General features: G+C 39.5%; 1 protein-coding gene across 8 annotated transcripts in view; it reads left to right on the forward strand.

Moving 5' to 3' along the window:
• Positions 1-2,285: 2,285 nt before the first annotated feature.
• The window catches only part of nrg2a (neuregulin 2a), an 88,588-nt gene continuing 66,175 nt past the window's right edge, over positions 2,286-24,698 (forward strand). For 4 of the 8 annotated variants that reach the window (XM_079586819.1, XM_079586821.1, XM_079586822.1 and 1 more), the window contains exon 1: positions 2,631-3,106. In XM_079586819.1, coding sequence (XP_079442945.1) covers positions 2,695-3,106 — 412 coding nt within the window. In that variant the 5' untranslated portion in view covers positions 2,631-2,694. Of the gene's footprint in view, positions 3,107-9,261; positions 9,479-24,464; positions 24,505-24,698 lie in introns of those variants that run through there. The other 4 variants (XM_079586820.1, XM_079586815.1, XM_079586817.1 and 1 more) reach the window with 4 other exon arrangements.

Consider the following 24,698-nt stretch of genomic DNA (forward strand, 5'->3'; position numbering starts at 1 on the left):
AATGCACTATATAAACACTTTCTTTCAAGATGCCCTTTAAAGCGAGAGTTCACCCAAAAATTAAAATTATGTCATTAATCAGCCACCCTCATGTCGTTCCAAACCTGTAAGACATCTTCGGAACACAAATAAAGATATTTTGATGAAATCTGAGAGATTTCTGTTCCTCCATTGACAGTCTACGCAACTACTTAGAAGTTACAAAAAGTTTATCAAGAGATCGTAAAACTAATCCATATGAATTGAGCGGTATTGTCCACATTTTCTGAAGAGACTTGATCGATTTACATGATGAACAGATTGAATTTAGGATTCTATTTATATATAAACATTGATCAGCGAACTTAACCTGTTTGATGCAATAAACCTCATTGGTTCTTGTGTAAGCTCAAACGTGTTGCATAACACACGAAAATGAACCTAAATGGTTCTCCCTGAAGCTCAAACATGCTGTGTAACACGAGAATGAACCTCATTGGTTCTTGCACATAAAACGAACATGCTTGAGCTTCTTTTTACCATAACTGCTCTTTGTATTGATGAATGTGTATGGGAAAGAAGGCTTAAATGAAATATGTTCAGTGTATAAAACAGTTTCAGTTTTATCTCTTCAGAAAATTTGGACTAACCCGCTCTATTCAAATGGATTAGTTTTACAAATGTTTATGAACTGTTTGAAGCATCAAAGCTATCTTTTATAGCTCAGGGACAGAAATTACTCCTATTTAATAAAAAAGATCTTCATTTGTGTTCCGAAGATGAACGAAAGTCTTACAGGTGAGTAATTATTAATGACAGAATTTTAATTTTTGGGTGAACTAACCCTTTAATAAGGACAAGCGTCTGATCTTTTAGATCAATTTATCTTGTTACTTTTGTGTTTTTATGTTTATCAGCAGGAGACAATCGCAAGTAGTCAGTTTTATATATGATTATTTAAAAACATGGTATTTGTAGGAATATTGGCATTAACCTTATTCTTTTTTTTTCTGATAAACACATTGAAGGTGTCATGACCTTGTGAAACTGTCAACCCTGTTATGTTTTTCATCATGATATATATATATATTTAACAAATTTAACTTGGGATTGCACAATATTCATCTTTAACACTTAAAGACATTATTTGTCTGATAGAATGCATAACATATAATGATGTATATCTTAAATCTCTTGACAGGCAATGAACAGTATACAATTTTGTCTTGAAGAAAGCAATAAGCATCCTATGAGCAGTAAAAACTCACCATGGGGCAACTTATGAACTATTACCACTGAGCAAAACACTATAACCCCAAGTTAGTCCAAAAGACACTGGTCCTACTACCAATGCTGCTCGTTCATTTACAATTGAGTAGGCCTAATAAGTTTGAGGGACCACAATTTGCGCTATTTCTGACCCATGATTCCCAGTCATCTTACATGTTAGAAAAGGGTTGTGGCTCTGACGTTCTGTGCGCAGAGAACAGCAGATGTCGCCCTTAGTGAATTTGGAGCTATACGCTCCTTTGCAGATCCACAGGTCCAGCCTTCGTTTAGTTCAGGATTTAGGTTATTTTATATATCGTTCCTAACCAGTGAAAGTCTAATATTGATCTTTATCATCTTCATTTAAACATTATGTGTCTTTTTCTACTATTCATAAACACCACAGTATGTGTCTATAAATCTTTTACCGTCTTGTGCACATATTTTGTGTTTGATGCAGTCTGCTGCTTCATCCGTGATGTTCTTTCATTTCATTTGTTAAAAATGTTCTCATTCGGCCAGGCATCAGCAATGCAACGAATACCAGACGTAGCCTATGGATTTGATGCAACGCCTCACTATAATTTTTTTTCTTCTCTGAGGCAGAGCAGCGAATGTGACCTGAATGCAGGGCATGATTTAGTAATGGAATGAGACGCAAAACTCATTCAAAGCTCATTCATTCGCACTGTTAGCCACCGTACTCAAAGCAGCGCAAACCTAGAAAACCTCCTCTTTTTTTTATTCGATGAGGATTGGCGATGAGAGAGATCATGGATTGACCATTTTTCTCGGGGTGTCGGAGACTAAAGACGCACACGCCGGCGCATGGGCGTTCGTTTCAGCACCCCAGCCGTGAATCTGCCGTTTGTGCGGGGAATCTTGCCCTGATAGATCGGGGTGGCGGACAGAGACGGGGCGCGAGGGATACGGCAAACGCGTTTTATCGCTACAATAGTGGATTCTTACAACGTTTGTGCTGAGGGGATATCGAAAGTAGCCCTAATAGTTTACTGCAGTATTTCACATTCGACTGCAGTGGAAGATGCACAGCACCAGTGGCGAGTAGGGCGCGCTCACCACTGCAATTTCGGGGCAAAGATTGACTGGCGGCGTCTTGCGGATACCTGCTCGTGTCTTCGGAGGAGGCAGCGTCCACGACTTTACCTGCATTTTAGGATGCGCTTCGGCAGAATGCAGTTGAGGGATCTGTATTAACCCAGCAGCATTACGCCGTTTCCGGTTCCCAGCTGGTGTTTCCCGATTGCAAATCTATCGGAAAAAAGCAGCGGATCCCGATGGCATGGACACTTACGCAAGGTCTGCCGCGCCGCCGTGCTACTGGAGCCTATTCGCAGTCTCTTCAGCCTTCAACCCAGCTCCACCGCCATCGCCCCGCAGCCCTGCCGCAACGCGACCACCGACCATCGAGCCAAAGCAGGCGGCATGAGGAGGCTTGATTCGGTACACTTATCCATGCTGCTCATCGGGGTCTCCTTCGCCTGCTACTCCCCGAGTCTGAATTCCCTGCAGGACCAGGCTTACAGATCCGCCGTGGTGATTGAGGGCAAGGTGCAGTCCGCGCCTCAGAACGTCTCAGCGGAGCCGTACAGTGTGAATGTCAAAGTCCTGGACGTGTGGCCGCTGAACAGCGGGGGTCTGGAGCGGGAGCAGCTCGTCACCGTGGGGGAATTTGGCTCGGAGGCTCCGTGCGCTAAAGTGAAGAAGAATCACAAGTATATATTTTTCATGGACCCAACTGATGAACCCTTGGTTTTTAAAGCGTCGTTTGCGCCCTTAGATACAAGTGGGAAGAACCTGAAAAAAGATGTTGGGAGGATCTTGTGTGAAGACTGCGGTAAGTTTATGCCCACAAAATGTTTGTGCAGGGGCTTGCAAATTGACTTTGGCCGTCGGCATCGGTTGTATGCTTATGTGTAGTGCGGATGACATCCAAATGTTTGGTGTAAGTAACAGATGGGGGCTTGTGGGGGCGTCTCTGCAGCAATATTGGGCAGGAATAAAGCGCTCAAAGGTTTTTCATGGTATCATCAGGCATATGCAAAGACATACGCTGTAGGCACACGCGCGCTCCTTGCTCATTTGTAGGATCCAGAATTCTTTCCTTAAGACAAAATTGTAATAAACTGATGTATAGTGATCATGGCGTCACCATTAGACAGGGCCCATAGCCAAGTAAGGCTTGTCCGTAAATGAAAAGGTGCAGAAAGTCAGAATGACTCAGAATATCTTCAAACGTGGCCGTCAGGACCTACAGCTCATTGCTCTGTTGGGAATAGAAAGTTGCTGGTCTGCGCTTGTATAATGGGCCTTCGGAACAACTGCACTGGGAGTGGAGCCTTAAAAACTCCACTCAGGACGCAGGGAATATCTTCCAGCCAACAGCAACTGTTTTGTGTCACCTGTTTGCGCGCCGCATTCGTATTTCATTTTTTATAATAAGAAATAGGTTCATCCCATCATTTTTCTTTTTGTCGGGATATTCCTCGAAAGCACATTATATATTCTTGGGATTCAACGCGGCAACTCAAATCTCACAATTGAAAGAAAAAAAGAAAAGAAAAAACACCACTGCATCTTTTTTTCAATGTTGTGATATAACTAGAAGGTGCTACTACTGTGTCAGTAAATGTTTTCCCCAGGCCTATACTGTCGGAGGGCTCTTAGTTTTAGATGGTCGCTGTCCAGGGTGCTGTACGGTCAAAAAAGGTGAATGGGAATATGCTAATGGCTGGCCGTTTTCAGATGTAATTCTTCAACATAACTATTGTCTATGTTTGTTACTTGTGCTTTATGTTAACTACTATTAAGTAACTATACTACTAGTACTAAGTAATCTAATAACGTCAGTTTTTTTCTTCTTCTAAGTTTCACTAACTTTTTTTGATTATGTCGCCCAGTTCTTATATTCTCTGTTTCACTGTCCCAAGTTGCAAGTAACTATTCCATTGTTATGGTTAACAAATATCAACATTTTGTGAATTTTCTGATACCAACTATTTACTTCCAAATATGCATTTTAATTGTTGCTGTACCAATTCTAGTTTTATCTCTATAATTATTGTTTAGTGGCATCTAACTATTTATCAACCATTGGTGTTTCAGTTGTTACTAGTCACATGTTAATCATAGTAAGATATTTGTGCCTTTTAGAATTGGTCATTTTATATGACAAGTAAAAAATCAATTGTTACTAGATGGATAAGAATCTAATGTGTCTCATAGGAACTAATAAATAAGTACTATAAAACCTAATCATATAGTTACTAATAAGATATTGAATGCAATGAAAAAGTACTACTATGAGTTAATGGTGAAAAACAATGGTTTACTTAGTAGTTATTAATGTAAATGAAATTTAAAGAAATAAATGTTAAAAAGTTTGCTACAATATGCTTTCATAAGCTGCATGTGCATATTGTAGCACACAGAGGCCTTGAATAAACTAAATCGTTTTGATTTTTCTAAGCACATCGATAAATTGATAATCTTGTCCCATGGTTTCTTTTCAAAGATCAACGAGTGCTCACTAGATAAGATGACTTTGCAGTTTCTTCTCTTAAGCTTCCAGGGGAGGTTTCGTGAATCTAACCTCTGCATTGAACTAACTTGTGTGATGCAACAAAAATATTGCAATGAGACCGCAGCCCACCATTCACTTACAGTGTTTCTGTTCATCGTCATGCTTAAAGTGACCATACATGTTTGACAGTGATGTTAAAGGGTTCTGTAAGAAATTGAAGGGGTAAAAAAGAAACATGGCCACGATCTGACCTCCACTGGCATGACTGTATGTCTCTCTGGACAGAGTATACGATTCAGACTGGAAGGCACAAGTCTTTTTCAAATATGTCAGGTCTGATGGGTGCCTCAAGTTTTGCGTGAAAAAAAACGTGTTTCTTCTTCTGTCCCTAATGGCTCAGCCTAGATTGAAAGCAATGCAGGTATTTTGAAGAGTTCCTTTCTTGTTTTTTTTTTGTACAGGGAGACCTACATATCACCAATGAGGAGTGACAAGTGGGTGGGTGCATGCTGTTGTGGCGTGCTTCTCTTCCAAAATGTGTTTTACAAAAGATATTTAGTTAATTATGATTTGAAAATGATGATAGTGACGTTTGGATTATTTGATGTGTGGAGGGGGGATTATTCCCCCTGTGTGGAGGTCACAGCTGTATCGAGGTGGCGGTCCAGAATATGCCGGTGGCTCAATATCATTGATCCGAAAAAGCTCTCGGGCAAAACTGCATGACACAGGACAAGAATAACAGCTGGTGATTGACATGCACAGAGGGAAGGACTTATTTCACAGATGCATGAAGGATTTTTGGCCAGACCAAACGCGGAGATTGTGTCCTAACAAAATCCTGTGTATTTCTCATTCTGACTGACATGGATAATTTACCTCAGGAAAGTAGCGCATGATTTAAAAGGCTGTAACAAGAGAACCGCCTGAGGAGATTTAGTTATGATTAGACACATATCTCAGCTACAAGCTGGATTCGGCTCTGGGAAGGAAATTGATGACTGCCGTCTTATTGCTGGACACTCATGGTGGGTTGTAATGGGATGGTGGCCATATCAAAGCACTAGTTTTATTAACTTGGTCATATTTAGGATACTCAAGCAGGATTATGCACTCTCTTCTCCAACATGGCCCACTTTTTCCCATAGCTCCAAGAAAAGGAAATCTCTCTCTGCAGCTCGCCCACACATAATTCATGAGCTGGACACAAGTATTCGGTGAAAACCTGCTTGTTTTGTTGCATTCGAATTGTAAAACAAACCAATATTGATATGCTTTAGTCAGTGGTTTGTTAGACTTTCTCATTGGGTCGTACAAATTCCGCCATAATCTATTATTACCCGTCATTTGGATTTTCTATATCTTAATGATAAGACAATATACAGCTTTTGTTTTCGTTCCAATTTTAATTTTTACTCATGAACTTACAGGACGAGCATATACGCGCTAGACTATGCATTTATTTATTTATGAAGAGAACAGATGAACAGAGACTGCGCCTCACTTTTCGTGTCCACACGAAGAAGATTATTTGACAGCAGAGGCCACTAAAACATGGTCAATGCAATATTACAAAATACATGATTAAAATATGAAGAAAAAATGACTAATTGTCAACTTTCTGTATCAGCCTGAACTCAAACATTCCTCCTGGCCCGCATGGATTTAAACTGGATGCTCGCCTCTGTGACGGTAAATGATAAACATTATCTGTTATTTGGCCTTCATCTTCAGTGCTCGCCACCAACTGGACTCTTCAGATTCCTACGTCACTGCTAAAAAAAATTCAAACAGAAAATATTCGGTTTACACGACCACTGGCTTTAGAAATTGTTGGCAAACGTAGGCCTACAGTTTGGCTAAAAGGCATTAAAGCATCCTCTCCCGTAAAGGGATATTTTTAGCCAAAAATTTAAAAGTAATTTAATGCTTTTTTGTCCAAAGTGCCTTTTGTCCATTAAACATAATGTTGTTTTGGTCCCCATGCATTGACTTTTACTTTTTCAACTGGATTCTTTATACAGTCTTATAAATATGAGCTAAAAATTAAGAATCTGTTTAGAAGAATCTTCTAAATTTAGAATTTAAAAAAACACACACACACACACACACACACACACACACACACACACACACACACACACACACACACACACACTTTGGTGCACCTATCATTATGAAGACATTACATGCGTCCCCCACACTAACCCTACCCCTAAACCCACCCTTCACAGAAAACTCTCTGAATTTTTACTTTTTTAATAAAAGAAAATGTAGTATGTTAAGTAATTTTTAATTTACTAGGACTCAGGTAATGTCCTCATTAATAGTGTAATACCCATGTTATTATATCAATTTGTATAAATCCTAAAAACAAGCATACACACTCTGAGACATTTATCAAAATATATTTTTGTTCCATGGAAGAAAGTCATTTAGTGGCGAGAAAACGATGACCGCATTTTTATTTTTGCAATAAGTATCCCTTTAAATGATGATGACAATGTTTTTTTTTTTGTGAACTCTCCCTTTAAGATTTTCTGGCAACACTTTACAATAAGGTCCCATTAGTTAGCATTAGTTAATGCATTTTCTAATGTTACCAAACAATTAACAATTTTGTTATATTGTTTATTAATCTTTGTTAATGTTAGTTAAATGTCATTGCTCATTGGTAGTTCATGTTAGCTCAAGTCAATAAATAATATTAACAGACAATTTTAGATTTTAATGTATTATAAGTATTTAAATTACCATTAAGATTAACAAATGCTTTAGAAGTATTTGTCTTTGTTACAGTTGTCGCTCACTCCAGTAAAACACGAGCAAGATCTTGATTTCACTGACTGATGGTTTATTCAGATTCAGAACATCGATTCCTCATTCACAATTGAAATGGATGACTAATATGAAGATACTGGTACAACAGTAGTTCATGTAGTTAATGAGTTATACTAATATCAACAAATGGAACCTTACTTAAAATTGTTTCCGCATTTCTTCCTGCGTTTATGTCTTTGTTTAAAACGTGCCACGATGTATATCACAAGACTTCATTAACATGTACAAGACCTTGTTTAAAGCACCCCGGTCTCTGCTGGACAGTTTGTCCCCCTGGTAGTTTTCTTTTAAGCATAATATTAGCTATTTCAGACCTGGAACATACAATTTGACATTCTGCTTCTGAAATGCAATTTAAGACACACAATTAGTACCCTGTCTTGTACATTTGCAGTTGCATATTAGGTTTTCAGGCAGACTATTTATACTGTAGGTTCACTTTTCTAGGTAGAGGAGAAAACAATGCAATCAATTCGTAATAACATAATTCATAGTTAGGATTCAGCACAAATTTACAGAAGCTGATTTTTTCTCCATGTTCTTGTTTTAAGAGCCTGTCCATGTGCAGGCCTACTGTCCGTCCCTCTGAGCGCCTGCTGTTGAATGACTGCTGTGAGTGACTCTCGGGTGAAAGCAGTGGTGTGGATCGACTGGCTGAAGGTGGAATACCGAAGATGGGCTTCCCATTGATCCTGGTCACGCATGATGATGGATGTTTGTGCAGGTTGCTCTGCATCCTCCCTCTGAAGATAGATTCATACACTGTGACCCTCTTCGTCGCTGTTGTATGGAGAGACATATGGAGCAGGCCCTCCCGAGTGTCGGCTCGGCTGTACTCTGGAACACATATTGTTACCTAGACTTAATTACTGTGCATTGATAATGGCTTTCAGTTCTCAGTCCTGCTCTCTAACATTTCAGGAGATCATTTCAGTTTTGGCACGTTTAAACAGTAGAAAACCAGATGATTCCTATGTCGGATTTGTGCCATCACTTGTTTTATATTGAAAATAGTATTTTCTTGCGGAATATCGATTTTTGCATACAAGATAGAATTGACCCCTTTATTTTATTTATTTTTAAAGCCAGGTTTACATTGTACGATTTTAGCCGCGATTTTGCCCTCTGTGACAAATTTTGTGAATCCTGAAAGATTCCCCAGAACCTAGCTTTAATCGTTAGTTTGACATGTTCAATGACAGCCAAATTTGAACTTAGACAAAATTTTGGCACAGTCATTCACACGCACACACACACACACACACACACACACACACACACACACACACACACACACACACACACACACACACACACACACACACACACACACACACACACACACACACACACACACACACACACACACACACACACACACACACACACACACGCACACAGGCAGGCACGCACGCACGCACACACACACACAAAAGTCCTGCAGTGTGGTTTCTCCTATGAAGTTGACAACAGTCAAATCAAAAACCATAGGGGCGCTTAAAACATTGATCAGCGAATAAAAACAGAAGCTCAACCTAACCTGCTTGATGTGCGAGCGAGAACAAACCTCATTGGTTCTTGAGGAAGCTCAAACGTGCTCAGTCAAACCTCATTGGTTCTTGCACGTCAAGCGACCATGCTTGAGCTTCCGCTGATGTATGTTTATGTGAATATATAAAAATGCCTAAATTTAATCTGTTCATCATATAAAGCGAAAATTTTGACTAAACCGGTCAATTTATATGGATTAGTTTTACAATCTCTTTATGAACTGGTATGTGGTAGTTGCATAGTCGACGGAGGGACAGAAAGCTCTCAGATTTACGAGTTTGGAACGACATCAGGGTGAGTAACGTTAATTAATGACAGAATTTTCATTTTTGGATGAAGTATCACTTTAACGCTAGAGATAGTTTTTGTATGCTAGGCTAGCCACCATTTCAATCCCGCATGTAAATGCAGTTCAGTCACCGAATGTGTCACGGATTGATGATGTAAAACTCCGGACGAGTGTTCTTGTGTGCGTCCGTTTTCTTGACTGCCGTACAGTTTGACAATAATGACAGCTGAAATCCTACAGAGTGGCACGGCTTACAGCGGGGATCATGCTCATACATCAAGCAACAGTCGTAAAGCACTATTATTAATCGCACACAGTGTGCACCCAGCTTAAATTTGACTCCTACCTGCTTTAAAAGTGTTGAGGAGGAGGAGGAGAGAGAATGTTTTGCTCATTTGCATGGTCGCGGTTACCCCCACTGGTAGATATTGCTACTACACCTAATGGGGCATTTAGGGCAAAATAATGTATTCAGACTAAAACATTTAAACAATTTTTTTTTTCTAATAAAAAAAAAATAAAAAAAATGCATTTAAATTGAAATAATATTTTTCATTATACTGGTAAATATTTTACCAATGCCCCAGATTTTTTAAGATCTTAGTCATTAAATCATATTTGATATGTATTTATTTATTTTAAATTATGCCATGTTGCAGCATAATTATAAATTATTTATCCGTGCACATCAACTATGTATATTGCACATTTATTATATGCACAATTTCTAAAAGTCCTGTCCAACATTTTATTCACAATTTCTGTTTCATGCAGTCGCTGACTTTAGAAGTTAGAAATAAGCTTATATTTTCCCCTGTCTACTGCTTTTGACTAGCCTGGCTCCGTCCTCCTACGTACTTCCGCTACGTACTTCTGCTCAGAGCGGAAGTACTTACATACTTCCGCTCTGAAGGAAAATTTTAATTTTCCTTCAGAACTACGTCTGGGATTGTGGTATATTCTTGGGTTTTCTCCAGTCAATTTTTTACCGGTCCAATCTTCGAACAGAGGGAGTGGCTGAGAACGATGACGTTGAGGTTGTGGGCAAGTTTGAGTCGTCATACTTGTAGACCAAACATTAGCGATTGGATATGGCAGATCCTGAGTGACTCTGGGCAGATCCAATAGTTTTAAACTTCAACAGAGTACCCGCCTTCAAGGAAGTTAACGCTTGTCAATGGAGAGAGGCCAGACTCTCTGTACAAATGAAATGTACCAATGACATCACAGCTCAGGACATCACAGCTCATATGGTGTCATCAGCCAATCAGAGTTGGCATGATGTAGCTAATTTACCTGCAGCTCCAGAGTCATTAGCCACATGACATTTTTTGCTCAGGTGATTGATTCAAAACCTGGCAACAGAACTGAGCCTCTATGAGCAAAGATTTGAAGTCATGTACTTCTGCAGAATCCAAGAAAGTGGCAGTTAGATGAACAGGAATGCTAACTTTGTTATTGGGCAACAGACCTTCTTGCTTGAGTGCTACTCAGACAACCAACCTTCTTAGGATGGACTCATTGTATAGACCTCATGTACTTTTCAGCACTGCGTTTTTTGTATTCTATCTTCCGGTTTGTATTTCCACAGCATGAAGGTAAGATCTTACGGATTTATGAACGAACAGCCGTACATTTTCAAATCTTCTCGGCCTACTGATATTTGTTATGAAATCCGCATCAAACATTACAATGATAACTATCCTTAACTTTACAATAGGTAAATCTTCTTTACTAGCTAATTACTCTTCATAGAAATATCCATAGAAATATTCAGAGTGACCAAAAAAACGGAAGTGCAAAGACAATATTCTAAGTATGACTGCACGGTTGTTTCTCTGGTGCACAAGGTCTATAGAAAGATAATCTTGACTGTTTGGCCTCATTCTGTCTGTTTTCCTCTGGAACTTTTCGCCAGCTCATGTCTCCTCATATACTGTGGCCCCTATGTGCACTTTCATTACTTCTCCCTCTACTTCGGAAACGATCCACCTTCTGTCTCACAATATGATTTCAACATCCACACAAAATAGTAGACAGAGTTCAGAACTTATACTATTCAGTGAACAAACACACCAACTACAGCAGAACTTCTCTGAAAATCATGTACTTCATGGTCTGAATGGAGTTTACATTTACAGTAGACCCTAAAATTGGAATGACGACGTCTTACTCAAAATGTGTGAATATCATTGCATTACATTTAAAATTCTCAAAACAGACATTTGCTGTTTGCGCACCTTTTGAGACTTTCATATAAAACTTAATGTACACGTTTTATATTCTGAGAAGCGACATACTAATCTTGTGATTGTTGCTGTTTGTTGGTGCCGTGTAAATTAGCCTTTAGAATGATTGAATTTTTAAAATGTTTTCACATAGAAAAGTTATTTCTTAATATTACTGTTTTTACTGTATTTTTGATTAAAAATAAATGCAGCCAGGGTGAGCTTAAAGGGTTTGTTAAAAATATGTCAGTGATCACTCACCCTCATGTTGTTCCAACCCCGTAAGACTTTCGCTCATCTTCGGAACACATTAAGATATTTTTGATTAAATCTGAGTCTGAGAGCTGTCTCACTCCTCCATAGGCTTCTATTGTAATTGAAACTTGCCGGCCCAGAAAGTTAGTAAAAACATCGTTAAAATAGTCCAAGTGACTACAGTGGCTCAACCTTAAGTTTATCAAGCGACGAGAATACTTTTTGCGCGAAAAAACAAACAAAAATAAAGACTTTATTCGACTATTAATTTTGTTCTGTGTGGGCCTCTGAGTGAGTTCACGTAGTGTAACAGCGCAGCGCTTCTTGGTTGTACGTCAGAACGTAGGCTAGGTGTGTGTGATTTTGGCCAATAGTGAACCTACATTCTGATCTTAATGTGTGTTCCAAAGATGAACGACAACATGAGGGTGAGTAATTACTGACAGAATTTTCATTTGGGGGTTTACTAACCCTTTAAGAGACTTCCTTCAAAAACATTTAAACCCCAAACTTTTGAACAGTAGCCTAGTGTAGGCCTATGTAAATGATTTAAGAATTGCTGAATTTTTCGTAACATAAATGCCACTGTCACCCCCCAATGTAATTATATTTATTATTATTTTTTTAAGTGTGGCTAAAGTGACCACTTAAGTAGTAAGAACTATATTTGGGACTAGGCCTACTTTAACTTTGAAAAGATCATCTCTACATAATTAGGCTAGCAAAAGTAGCATAAAAGTAAACCGGTAATGATCCGAATGCCATTATTTTTTACTGTGGACTTAAGTTCTTAGTATTTTCCACAGCTTTGCTCTTGTTGTCAAATCCCTGACCCTTAGAATCAGACATTTAGTTGTTGTTTTTTTTGTAAGTGGTTTTGCCTAGTGTTAAAGTTTGAGTGTTTTTAATAAATTTAGAGTGGGTACTTTAGATTTCTAAAAGTGCAGTTTATGGGTTACAGTATTGTTCTTAATAATGGCTTACCATCAATGCTTTGATTTCACATTAGAAGGAAGCTGATAAAAATAAACATGACCATGAACAGTGATCATACTGCAATTGGGTGCAAGGTTAGTTATGCTATATTGTGGTCAACCTTTCAATCTGTCTTTAACAAGGGCTACCCTCTTATAATTAAAGTTTTTAATGCACTGGGAATAAATGAATCCCACAATAAAGAACGACCTCCATTAACGTAAGTGGCGCATCATTTTGCTGAAAATGCTGACTTGCATGAGGGTTAACTCTTCTGCAGTCCTTACCCACGAAGGTAATGATTTCTGGCTTTAAACACAGTATCTCTGACTAAAGTGACCTTGCCGGGTTACAGTAGTGGCAGAGCTGTCCATCGTGTGCTAAATTCAAAGAGATCTGAAAATAGGCCCACAGGGATTGGATTGTCTGCAGAGTGTTACGAAGGCACAGTGGCGGCAGAGGCAAGCCTGCGTAATACCTTGTAATTGACAAGCTGTAAATCTGAGTAAGGGTGTTTTAGGCTCCGGCTGTAAAGGCAGTTGAGTGTGAGCCGTGTGTTTTTATTGGAACTCAATGTACTGGTGCATTGTGACCATTTGAGAGAGAAACTGCACACCCTTTATGAGTTAACTGCATATTTATATTGGCAAAGAGAACATGCTCTGCAAATTACGTTTGAGAACCTAGTACATGCTTCTTTACCCATATGGGTAATAAATACCAGCAAGATGTTATGCGTGGGCAGTGCAAAATGTGGAGTCAGGTGTAGGATGAGTGTGTTTTGCATTTTACATTCTTTATGAAGTAGTTATGTATGAAGGAAACACTCAAAGGGAATTATAAATGATTAGCTGGAAGTACAGAATTTAGAACATACTGTATACTTGTTATGCTATATTAAAATAGATATAATATATAGCTTAATAGAATGCATCATTGCTCACTATTTGTTTCTTTTTTTGGCTCTCTGGGGTTTATCCACAGAAGAAGGGACAGTATTCACCACTTAGAGGCAGTATATGAACAGGATTCTGACATCCCCCAAAAAATTACAAACAGGCCCAAGAGTTTGCACCCTGCAGATGTGGTGTTACTCTCATCAGGTCTGACATTAACACACTGGGAAATCATGGCTAATCACAAATGTTTAAATTGCTCTAATGCACAAATGAATCTTGTGCCTCATTGTCTTGCCACGGATGATAACATTTAAACTCCTCTGAAACATTTGGCAAGGCAAGTGTCATATGTGAAAAGACACGTCTGTAAGTCATTAGAGGTCTAAGCAGTGAAGCTGCTGGAACCCTGTTCTGTTTACTCTGAATTTCTTCTTCATTATTTGTCTGCTGTAAAACCAGAGACTTAAAACCGCATAGTCTCCAATCCTGTAGTAGAATGGACCCAATTCCCAGCCAATACTCATCAATTGCATATCAGGCAATGGTTCTGATAAAATGTGATGCTATTATAAACAAATATACATTTCTGCTACTAAATCTGTATCTGTGTCTGTTTTTTTTCTGATTGTTTTTAGCCAAAGGCTGTTTGTCTTAATACACCGATTTGGTCGTATACACTACTGTTCAAAAATACAGAGCACCTAAAGGGACATGGTGATGGAAAATATATTTCACTGCTTTTGCATTCACTCGAAAAACTTTTGTGTTACCCAGAGAAACTTTGCATTCGCTTACAAAACTTTTGCGTTCCCCAGAGAACTGCGTTATTTTGCAAGCAAACTCAAAGTTTCTTGGGGGAACGTAAACATTTTGGGAGAGAACACAAATTTATAGGGGGACGCAAACATTTTGGGAGAGAACGCACATTTTATAGGGGGGACGGAAACATTTTGGGAGAGAACGTAAAGTTTCTGGGGGGGGCGCAAACATTTTGGGAGAGAACGCAAAGTTTCGGGGTGGGATGCAAACATTTTGGGAGAGAACGCAAAGTTTTTTACGGGGGAAGCAAACATTTTGGGAGAGAATGCAAAGTTTCTGGGGGGACACAAACATTTTGACACAGAACGCTAACATTTTGGGAGAGAACGCAAAGTATCAGGGGGACGCAAACAGTTTTGGAGAGAATGCAAAGTTTCTGGGGGGACGCAAACAGTTTTGGAGAGAATGCAAAGTTTCAGGGGGGACGCAAACATTTTGGGAGAGAACGCAAAGTTTCTGGGGACGCAAACATTTTGAGAGAGAACTCAAAGTTTCTGGGGGGATGCAACAATTTTGGGAGAGAACGCAAAGTTTCGGGGTGGGATGCAAACATTTTGGGAGAGAACTCAAAGTTTCAGGGGGGACGCTAACATTTTGGGAGAGAACTCAAAGTGTCAGGGGGGACACAAACATTTTGGGAGAGAACTCAAAGTGTCAGGGGGGACGCTAACATTTTGGGAGAGAACTCAAAGTGTCAGGGGGGACGCTAACATTTTGAGAGAGAACTCAAAGTTTCAGGGGGGATGCAAACATTTTGGGAGAGAACTCAAAGTTTCTGGGGGGACGCAAACATTTTGAGAGAGAACTCAAAGTTTCAGGGGGGACGCTAACATTTTGGGAGAGAACTCAAAGTGTCAGGGGGGACACAAACATTTTGGGAGAGAACTCAAAGTGTCAGGGGGGACGCTAACATTTTGGGAGAGAACTCAAAGTGTCAGGGGGGACGCTAACATTTTGAGAGAGAACTCAAAGTGTCAGGGGGGATGCAAACATTTTGGGAGAGAACGCAAAGTTTCTGGGGGGACGCAAACATTTTGAGAGAGAACTCAAAGTTTCAGGGGGGACGCTAACATTTTGGGAGAGAACTCAAAATGTCAGGGGGGACGCTAACATTTTGGGAGAGAACTCAAAGTGTCAGGGGGGACGCTAACATTTTGGGTGAGAACTCAAAGTTTCTGGGGGTACACAAACATTTTGAGAGAGAACTCAAAGTGTCAGGGGGGACGCTAACATTTTGGGAGAGAGCACAAAGTTTCTGGGGGGACGCAAACATTTTGGGAGAGAGCACAAAGTTTCTGGGGGGACGCAAACATTTTGGGAGAGAGCACAAAGTTTCTGGGGGGACGCAAACATTTTGGGAGGGAATGCAGTTTCTCAGGGGACACAAACATTTTAGGAGCAAACACAAAGTTTCTCAGGGGAACGCAAAATCATTGACGTACTTTTTCCTGCCATCTATTTTTTTTTCCTTCACCATGTCCCTGTAGAGGCTCTGTACAAAAGTTTGGGTTGAGCAGGATTTATTTTCAATGTTTTTGAAAGAAGTCTGTTATGCTCACCAAAGCTGCATTCATTTGATCAAAAAACTATTTAAAATAACTGTTATATAAAAATGAGATTTACTCTTGTGAAGACAAAAGCTGAATTTTCAGAATAAAAATGGTATAATCTAGGGACACACCTAACAAAAAAAAATTCTAAATAATTTTGCTTTTATTTTATTTGTATTCTGCAGATATGAGGCAATGCTTTTTTCGGGCGTTGTTTATAATGAATTGACCCGTGTGAGTCAACATGATGTTGATTGTTGAAAGAACAACTGTATCTACAGGATCTTTTCTTGCGAATTTGTCAAATGGCTCTAATTTTCCAGTCTGCTCAGACTTGATTGTTGTTTATGGTTATAAGTGCACTTGGCTTTAATATTCGGAATGCTTTGTTCAGGTTAATTCGGCTTAATCAGTTGAGCTGGCAGGTTGGTGACAAAAAAAAAAGACTTGTACTTGTGTGGCGAGCAGTAAGCAGTTACTTAGCCGCAGCTGGCATGAAAACTGACATCACTATTAGAGGAAGCGGCGATCATGGGAGGTGATCTGGCAAATATTAGTTTTAACTGAACTTCTGGCCCCTTTTTTACAAGACCTTCACAGGGAAAATAAACTGACAGGCTGCTTGAATGTTTAGCTGGGAGTATTTGGGTGGAGGGGCGTCGGGAGTTGACATTTTTGTGTTAGTCTTTGCTGTTTGCTATTAAAATGTTTTCTTTTGCCCTCTATTCAACTGAAACATTTAGGAATTGGTTCAAGAATGAACCTTTTAAACTATAGAATTACACTTTTGGATAAACTAGTCTTCTTGGAAAGCATCACTATCACTGCACACATAGGCTAACCACATGACTTGAAAACTGTTGATTTCTCAATGTATTATTTAGTCATTTCCCTCCCTGTTGCCATGTTTCTTTCCTTATTTTCTGTTGTTGGGAATTCCCCATTATTATCCCTTGTATTGAAAAGATTACTCTTTGGAAAGGTAGTCGTGCTTGTTTATGCTTGTGATATTTAGCAATATTACAGAGGCTACATTTGTTCTTAAGTGTAGACTAAACTCAGCTGTCCATTTACTCTGCTGTTTACTGAACTAAACGCAAACTGGGCTCTCAGATCAGGGTCTCATACGCTCAAGTGCTCATTCTCCACACGTCATCTCCACTAAAAGTAATGTTTGGTAGATTCCCTGCCTCGAGTGCATTTCTCTCTGTAGTAAATAATGTATCTGGTGCACATGTAATGTAGGCGCACATGCGGCAGAGGTAGGATGTCATGACAGGTGAGGCGTTCACAGTGCACGAACTGAGCTTTTTATGCTGGATGAGGATGGGCCAATGACATGACGCTTTTTTCTAATAAGTTATTAAAAATGTATTACTTTCTGTATTAAAATCAAATGTTTTTGATATCATGTGGTACGACCTTCACAAAGAAACATGCAAAAAAAGAAGGGAAAAAAAAGAAAAGAAAAGGAAGTTACATTATAGAGAGATACCTGGAGACCCTCATGACTGTATTGTGGTCAGACATATTGTAAAATAACACAATTAGTTCATGTTGTAAATGTCATGTGGTGTGACTTCCAGAAATATAAAATATTTATGAATAAAAATATATTTATACTTTTTTTCACCCCTTTGTATTTGAAAACAATATACATTTGTACGTTCACATGTATTCAGGGTGTATGGATCTATTATTTATTTTTTTTACTTAAAGGGTTGGTTCACCCCAAAAAAAATTTTTTTCATTCGTTCAAAACCTGTAAGATATTTGTAATGAAATCTGAGAGTTGTTTGTCCCTCCATTGACAATGGCAAATATGCTTGGGCTTCCGTTTACCATTACTGATGTGTGAGTTGATGAATGTTTATATGTGAATAAAAGACTAAGTTAAATCTCTTCATCATATAAAGCAATCGTGTCTCTTCAGAAAATGTTGACTATACCGCTCAATTAGTTTTATGGTCTCTTTATGATCTTTTTGAAGTGTTCAAGTGGTATTTACACGGACTGTCAATGGAGGGACAGAAATAGCCGAAGTTCCACGACCGACATGGTACTAAATGATGACCGATTTTTCATTTTTGGGTAAACTAACCCAATGGTTACACATGAGTCCTTAAACTTAAACTTTTTCTCAAGCACATGTTCTAAACTGTTATTTTAGTATAGTCGAGATACTATTATAGTTTTTTTTAATAATTAATTTTAATTTTAGTTAAAGTTTTAGTCTTTTTTTTTATTATTCAATTCAATTCAATTCAAGTTTATTTGTATAGCGCTTTTCACAATACACATTGTTTCAAAGCAGCTTTACAGAAAATGCATTTCAAAAATATACATACATTTACATTTACATTTACATTTACATTTAGTCATTTAGCAGACGCCTTTATCCAAAGCGACTTACAATTGAGGACTACAACAAGCGAGTCATTGTGAAGAAGCAAAAATAACGCAAGAAGTGCTCAAAATACAAAGTTCTGGAATTGCTCAGAGTAGCATAAGCCAAAACAAAGGAGGGTAAAGGAGAGGTTTTTTTTTTTTTTTTTTTTTTTTTTTTTAGGTCAAGTGCTCACGGAAGAGATGAGTTTTCAGTTGTCTTTTGAATGTGGTCAGGGATTCTGCATTCCGGATGAGGGTAGGGAGATCATTCCACCAGCAAGGAACCGTGAATGAGAATGTTCTGGAGAGTGATTTTGTGGCTCTCTGTGATGGTACCACGAGTCGTCGCTCATTGACCGATCGCAGGCTTCTGGTAGGGATGTAGACTCGTAGGAGCGAGTGAAAGTAGGAGGGAGCTGAGCCTGTGGTCGATCTGTAAGCAAGCGTCAATGCCTTGAACTTGATGCGAGCAGCGAGTGGTAGCCAGTGCAGAGAGATGAACAGAGGAGTGACGTGGGCCCTTTTGGGCTCGTTGAAGACAAGACGGGCTGCAGCATTCTGGATCATTTGTAGAGGTTTAATTGCACATGATGGAAGACCAGCCAGAAGAGCATTGCAGTAATCAAGCCTAGAGATAACCAAGGCCTGGGCGAGAAGTTGTGTTGCATGCTCAGTTAGGAAGGGCCTGATCTTCCTGATGTTGTGCAGTGCAAACCTGCATGATCGAGCTGTCTTTGTGATGTGGTCTGTGAAGGTCAGATGCTCATCAAATGTTACTCCAAGGTTTCTGACCGACCTTGATGGGGTGATTAAAGTTGAGTCTAGCTGGATAGTGAAGTCGTGCTGCAGGGACGGGTTGGCAGGGAGGACGAGAAGCTCAGTCTTTGCCAGGTTGAGCTGCAGGTGATGTTCCTTCATCCACGCCGAGATGTCCGCCAGACAGCTTGAGATACGTGTAGCTACTGTGGGATCATCAGGTGGAAATGAGAGGTAGAGCTGGGTGTCATCAGCATAGCAATGGTAAGAGAAGCCATGTGCCTGTATGATGGGTCCCAGTGATGTGGTGTAAATGGAGAAGAGGAGCGGTCCAAGAACTGAACCCTGAGGAACCCCTGTAGTCAGTTGATGTTCTTTGGATACCTTGCCACTCCATGCGACCCTGAAGGACCTACCTGTGAGATAGGACTCAAACCAGTGGAGAGGAGTTCCAGTGATGCCCAGTGATGAGAGGGTGGACAGGAGGATCTGATGATTCACAGTGTCGAAGGCAGCAGACAGATCCAGGAGAATGAGAACTGATGATTTGGAGGCAGCTTTTGCGATCCGTAGGGCTTCTGTGACTGACAGCAATGCAGTCTCGGTTGAATGCCCTTTCTTGAAGCCAGATTGGTTTACGTCTAGTTGGTTGGTCAGAGAGAGGAAGGATGTTACTTGGTTGAAGGCAACTCGTTCAAGTGTTTTCGCAATGAACGGTAGGAGAGAGACAGGTCTGTAATTCTCTAAGAGTGATGTGTTTAATGTGGGTTTCTTAAGCAGTGGAGTTACCCGAGCCTGCTTGAATGCTGTAGGAAAAGTGCCAGTGTGGAGGGATGAGTTGATGATGTGTGTGAGTGCTGGTAGAAGTGTGGGAGAAATGGCTTGTAGAAGGTGTGAGGGGATGGGATCTAGAGGACAGGTGGTGGGGTGACTGGAGAGGAGAAGTTTAGATACTTCTTCCTCGGTCAGTGGAGAGAATGAGGAGAGAAGGTGTTTCGGATTGGGAGGGGTTGGACTGGGTTCCTGTGTGTGTGGAGTTGAGAATTGACTGCTGATGGTTGTTGTTTTGTTGGTGAAGAAGTTGGCAAAATCATCAGCAGTTAAAGAGGAGGTGGGTGGTGGTGGAGGTGGACAGAGGAGAGAGTTGAATGTCTTGAAAAGAGTTCGTGTGTTAGCGGTGCTGACACAAATACATACAAAAATACAGTTACATACAAAAACATACAAAAATACAGTTAGTTAATCATGAAATTTAGGGCATAACATATCGCCGGCGTTGGGTCGTCTCTTCACAGGCGTCGAGTCGTCTCATCACAGGCGTTGGGGCATCTGAAGTCTCCATGAGAGGCTGGATACTAACTGGAGCTGACAAACTCTATTTGAGTTATCTCGGGACAGGCGTCCCGAGATAACAACAAAAAAGGCAGATGGGAAATAATTAGCGTAGCTGCTGTTCTTAATACGAATGCATTTGATCTGATTTAACTGTAGTATAAAAGGTATGAGATGCATCATGTGAATGCTTGGCTAAAGAGATGCGTCTTTAATCTAGTTTTAAACTGGGAGACTGAGTCTGAGCCTCGGACAGTATCAGGAAGGCTATTCCAGAGTTTAGGAGCTAGATGTGAAAACGCCCTCCCTCCTTTAGTGGACTTAGATATCCTAGGTACGACCAGAAGCCTTGAATTTAGCGATCTTAAAGAGCGCGATGGAATATATGGCGATAGAAGATCTCTTAAATATACAGGAGCTAAACCATTTAGGGCTTTATAAGTCAGTAACAATACTTTGTAATTGATACGGAACTTAATAGGTAACCAGTGTAGAGATGATAAAATTGGTGTTATATGATCATATTTTCTTGACCTAGTAAGAACTCTAGCAGCTGCATTTTGGACTAACTGTAGCTTGTTTACTGAGGATGCAGGACAACCAGCTAATAGAGCATTACAGTAATCTAGTCTCGAGGTCATGAATGCATGAACTAACTTTTCTGCATCAGAAACTGATAGCATATTACGTAGCTTAGCAATGTTTCTAAGGTGGAAAAAGGCTGTTCTTGTGACATTTGAAATATGATTTTCAAAAGACAAGTTGCGGTCTAGTATAACACCCAGGTCTTTTACTGTAGAGGATAAAGTAACAGGACGTCCATCTAGATTAAGGTTGTATTGTAAGAGGTTTTGTGGGCAGTTTTTTGGACCAATCAGTAATACCTCCGTTTTATCTGAATTTAATAGAAGAAAATTACACGTCATCCAATATTTTATATCTTTAACACACTCTGTCATTTTAGATAATTTAGTGTTATCATCTGGTCTAGATGAAATATATAATTGAGTGTATATTATGTCTGTATTTATTTCAGTTATTAAGTTAAACTGAATGGAAACGAGAAATGTTGCTTTGGAAAATAGCTAGCAAATTTAGGTTACTATTTTAAGGTGACATAATTACATTGTACTTACTCAAATAAGTACTGAGCAATGTGAATGAACTTGAAGTAGGCCTACTTATATAGAGTTATGGTAAGGGATATAGTTTGGTTTAGTTACTTGTAATTATACATCATTTACTGCTATTACTATAGTAAGTACAACTAGTAATGTGTAACTACATCACCTTAACATAAAGTGTTACCTAAGTTTAAGTTTTAAATTTGTATTTTATTTCAGGTAATGTTTAATGTATTTAAATTTTTTTTAATGGTTCCTGTTTTATTTTATTTATTTATTTATGTAAATGCATGTTTTACTATAATAACCCTTGTTTTAAACTTTCCTGCTTTTTTTCCAAATGTATCCTTTTCTTGATAATGGAGACTTTTGTTTTTTATGTGATTGAACCTGGCCCCAAACACAACTCCTCTCAGATCTGAGGGTGAGGAACATTCATATGGTTTTCTCCTCTGTAATCATCCAAGCACACGGCCTTCCAATAAGGCGCAGTAGTTTACAGCCTTGACAGCAAGGAGAAAAAGGAGTGGAGATGTTGAAGGAGAGGAGTACATGATGTAAATGAGAGAGAAAAGAGAGAGGGAGAGATTGTAGCTAGAAAAAAAATGGACAAAATGCCCCTCTGCTTTCCACCTAGAAGCTGCTCATCAACTATTCATCATTAAGTCTCTGCACTTTTCTACTGCAGTATGGCATGTGTACAATCCTGCCACTCAGGACTCGTGCGTAGTGGTGCTGCGCACTCGTGCACACCGGGGAGGTGACCTCCTGCTGCACCTGCACTTCTCCTTTTCTGGGCTCAGACCGCATGCATGCTTCTCCACACGCGTGCGTCTGCAGGACACTGCAGCATCTTCTAACTTGTCATTTCCAGAGGCCTATTAATATGATGCCACGTAGAGCTGCACGGTTATGAATTGAGAATCACAATTTTTGTTTTGTTTTAAATAGATCACAATCCTCCCACGATTCTGAACAGACAACTATACCAAATAATGTAATTTACTAGAGGTTCTAACAAAATACTAATTGTTGCAGTCTATTTGAAAATGTTTCATTATTTTAAATGAATTATATTTTTAAAATGAAGTTCAAAACTTAGCTTCGGGAGAAGCCTAAACATTCAGTCCTATCAATCATCATTACGAGCATACTATATAAGCAACAGACACCACATCATCTCATTGACAAATTCTTCTGGCAGCCCTCCTCCAGTAAATTATCTCTATCCTCTTTTGCACAATTCCATCATAGTTTTAACTCGGAGCTCAAGCTGAGCCTCGGGTTCGAGCCTCCTCCAAGGACAGCAAGCCAAGTTTACTATTAACCTTTAAGGCTGAATGGGCAGGCGAACTATTGAAATCGGTATGATTCAATGACTCACTAGTTTCATCATTACTGAATGAATCAGCGTTTTTGTTGTTGTTGGAATCTCTTGAATGAACGATTAATTGACAAATACATTTTTTAACAGTCACTTGTCGCCACCTACTGGTGTAACTGATACAATTATTTGAAGCGCCTAGTTACTTTCAAAAGGTGATTTCCTCTATTTGATCGCTATACATCCATGTTTATCCGAACTGTTTACTTGTTTTATCCCAGTACTTATGTAATAATTTGATTATTTGTAACAGAAATAGCCATACTGTGATGTTGAAAAGACTGTTTGTGAAGCCGTTTCACTGTCATGATAACTGCTCTCTGGCTCAGCGGCAGCGCGAACACAGATTTGAATGTTCCGGTGTGTTTTTTTTTTTTTCTCAAAGGTTTAATAGACTTAGCCGAATCGCTGTCATTTAGGAATGAGATCGAGTGTGTGTTGGAATCGAGATCGCGATCTTTTAACGATTAATCGTGCAGCTCTAATGCCACGGTTGCTAAAGACACGGGGTGTGTTTCTGTAAACAATTCCATGAATAGCTGGTGCTTGAAAGCACTTTTTGTGTTGTATGCAAACTATTAGGAACATTTGTATGCTTTTGCATATCGTAGTGCGCATATTCTTACATTTGATATTAATCATAGCATCAGTCATGTAGTTAGACTGACATAGTTAACTGATCTTTACTTTAAGTTTGTCCTTTTTTCTAGACACCATGGTGCTGTGGTTAACACGCTTGCTACTGTTGAGCTCCTGTGGCTATTTACAGGTTTGTGTTGTATCTTTTTGTATATGTGCCCACTTTCTCCACCAACAAAATCCTGTCATTCTTTATTGTAAAACTCTTTACACAATCAGATCTTTCAGGGAACAGTGAAACAACAGACCCACATCTGCCATAACTCAATATCTCTTGTAGATTAAAACTAGAAGGGTGGAAATACAGCCCTCCCAAAAAGGCCTTTTTTCTGTTGTTGAGCTTTTTTGTCAACACTGTCAGATATTTAATAAAAAATAAATAAAAATGTAACCAAAAACACCTTAACATTGTGTTGTATTTGCTTTAATGCTCCTGTATGAATACTGTATGTGTGTACGGCAATCCGATGTATTGTGGGCCGAACAAAACCTGACAAACGAAAGGTTCAGGAACAAAGGAGCATAGGAAGGGCGTCCATGTGTTTATGTGCGAGTGCCAGATAGTTGAAAAGAGGGTCTGCCGACACTCCCGTTGCGAGCCTTGCGCTCCACTTGAGGGACGTGTCCGGCCATGTTTGCTGCACACTCCATGCACAACGACCGCCAGTGTTTGCTTCCTCAGGTATGTCGTAGGAGTGGATTGATGTGTGTCTTAACATGAAAAGGCTTAAAAACTAATGAATAGTTGTTCTTTTGCTTGTGTTAAGAGGTGGACAGAGAAGGATTTTGCTTTGTGTGATGGGGCAGTAGCTGTCCATAGGGAGAGAGTTTGATGAATGCAGGGACATGCGTGAGATTGAACACCATTTATCAGGC

This window comes from Phoxinus phoxinus (genome assembly GCF_949152265.1).
Source record: "Phoxinus phoxinus genome assembly, chromosome: 17".
Lineage (NCBI taxonomy): Eukaryota > Metazoa > Chordata > Actinopteri > Cypriniformes > Leuciscidae > Phoxinus > Phoxinus phoxinus.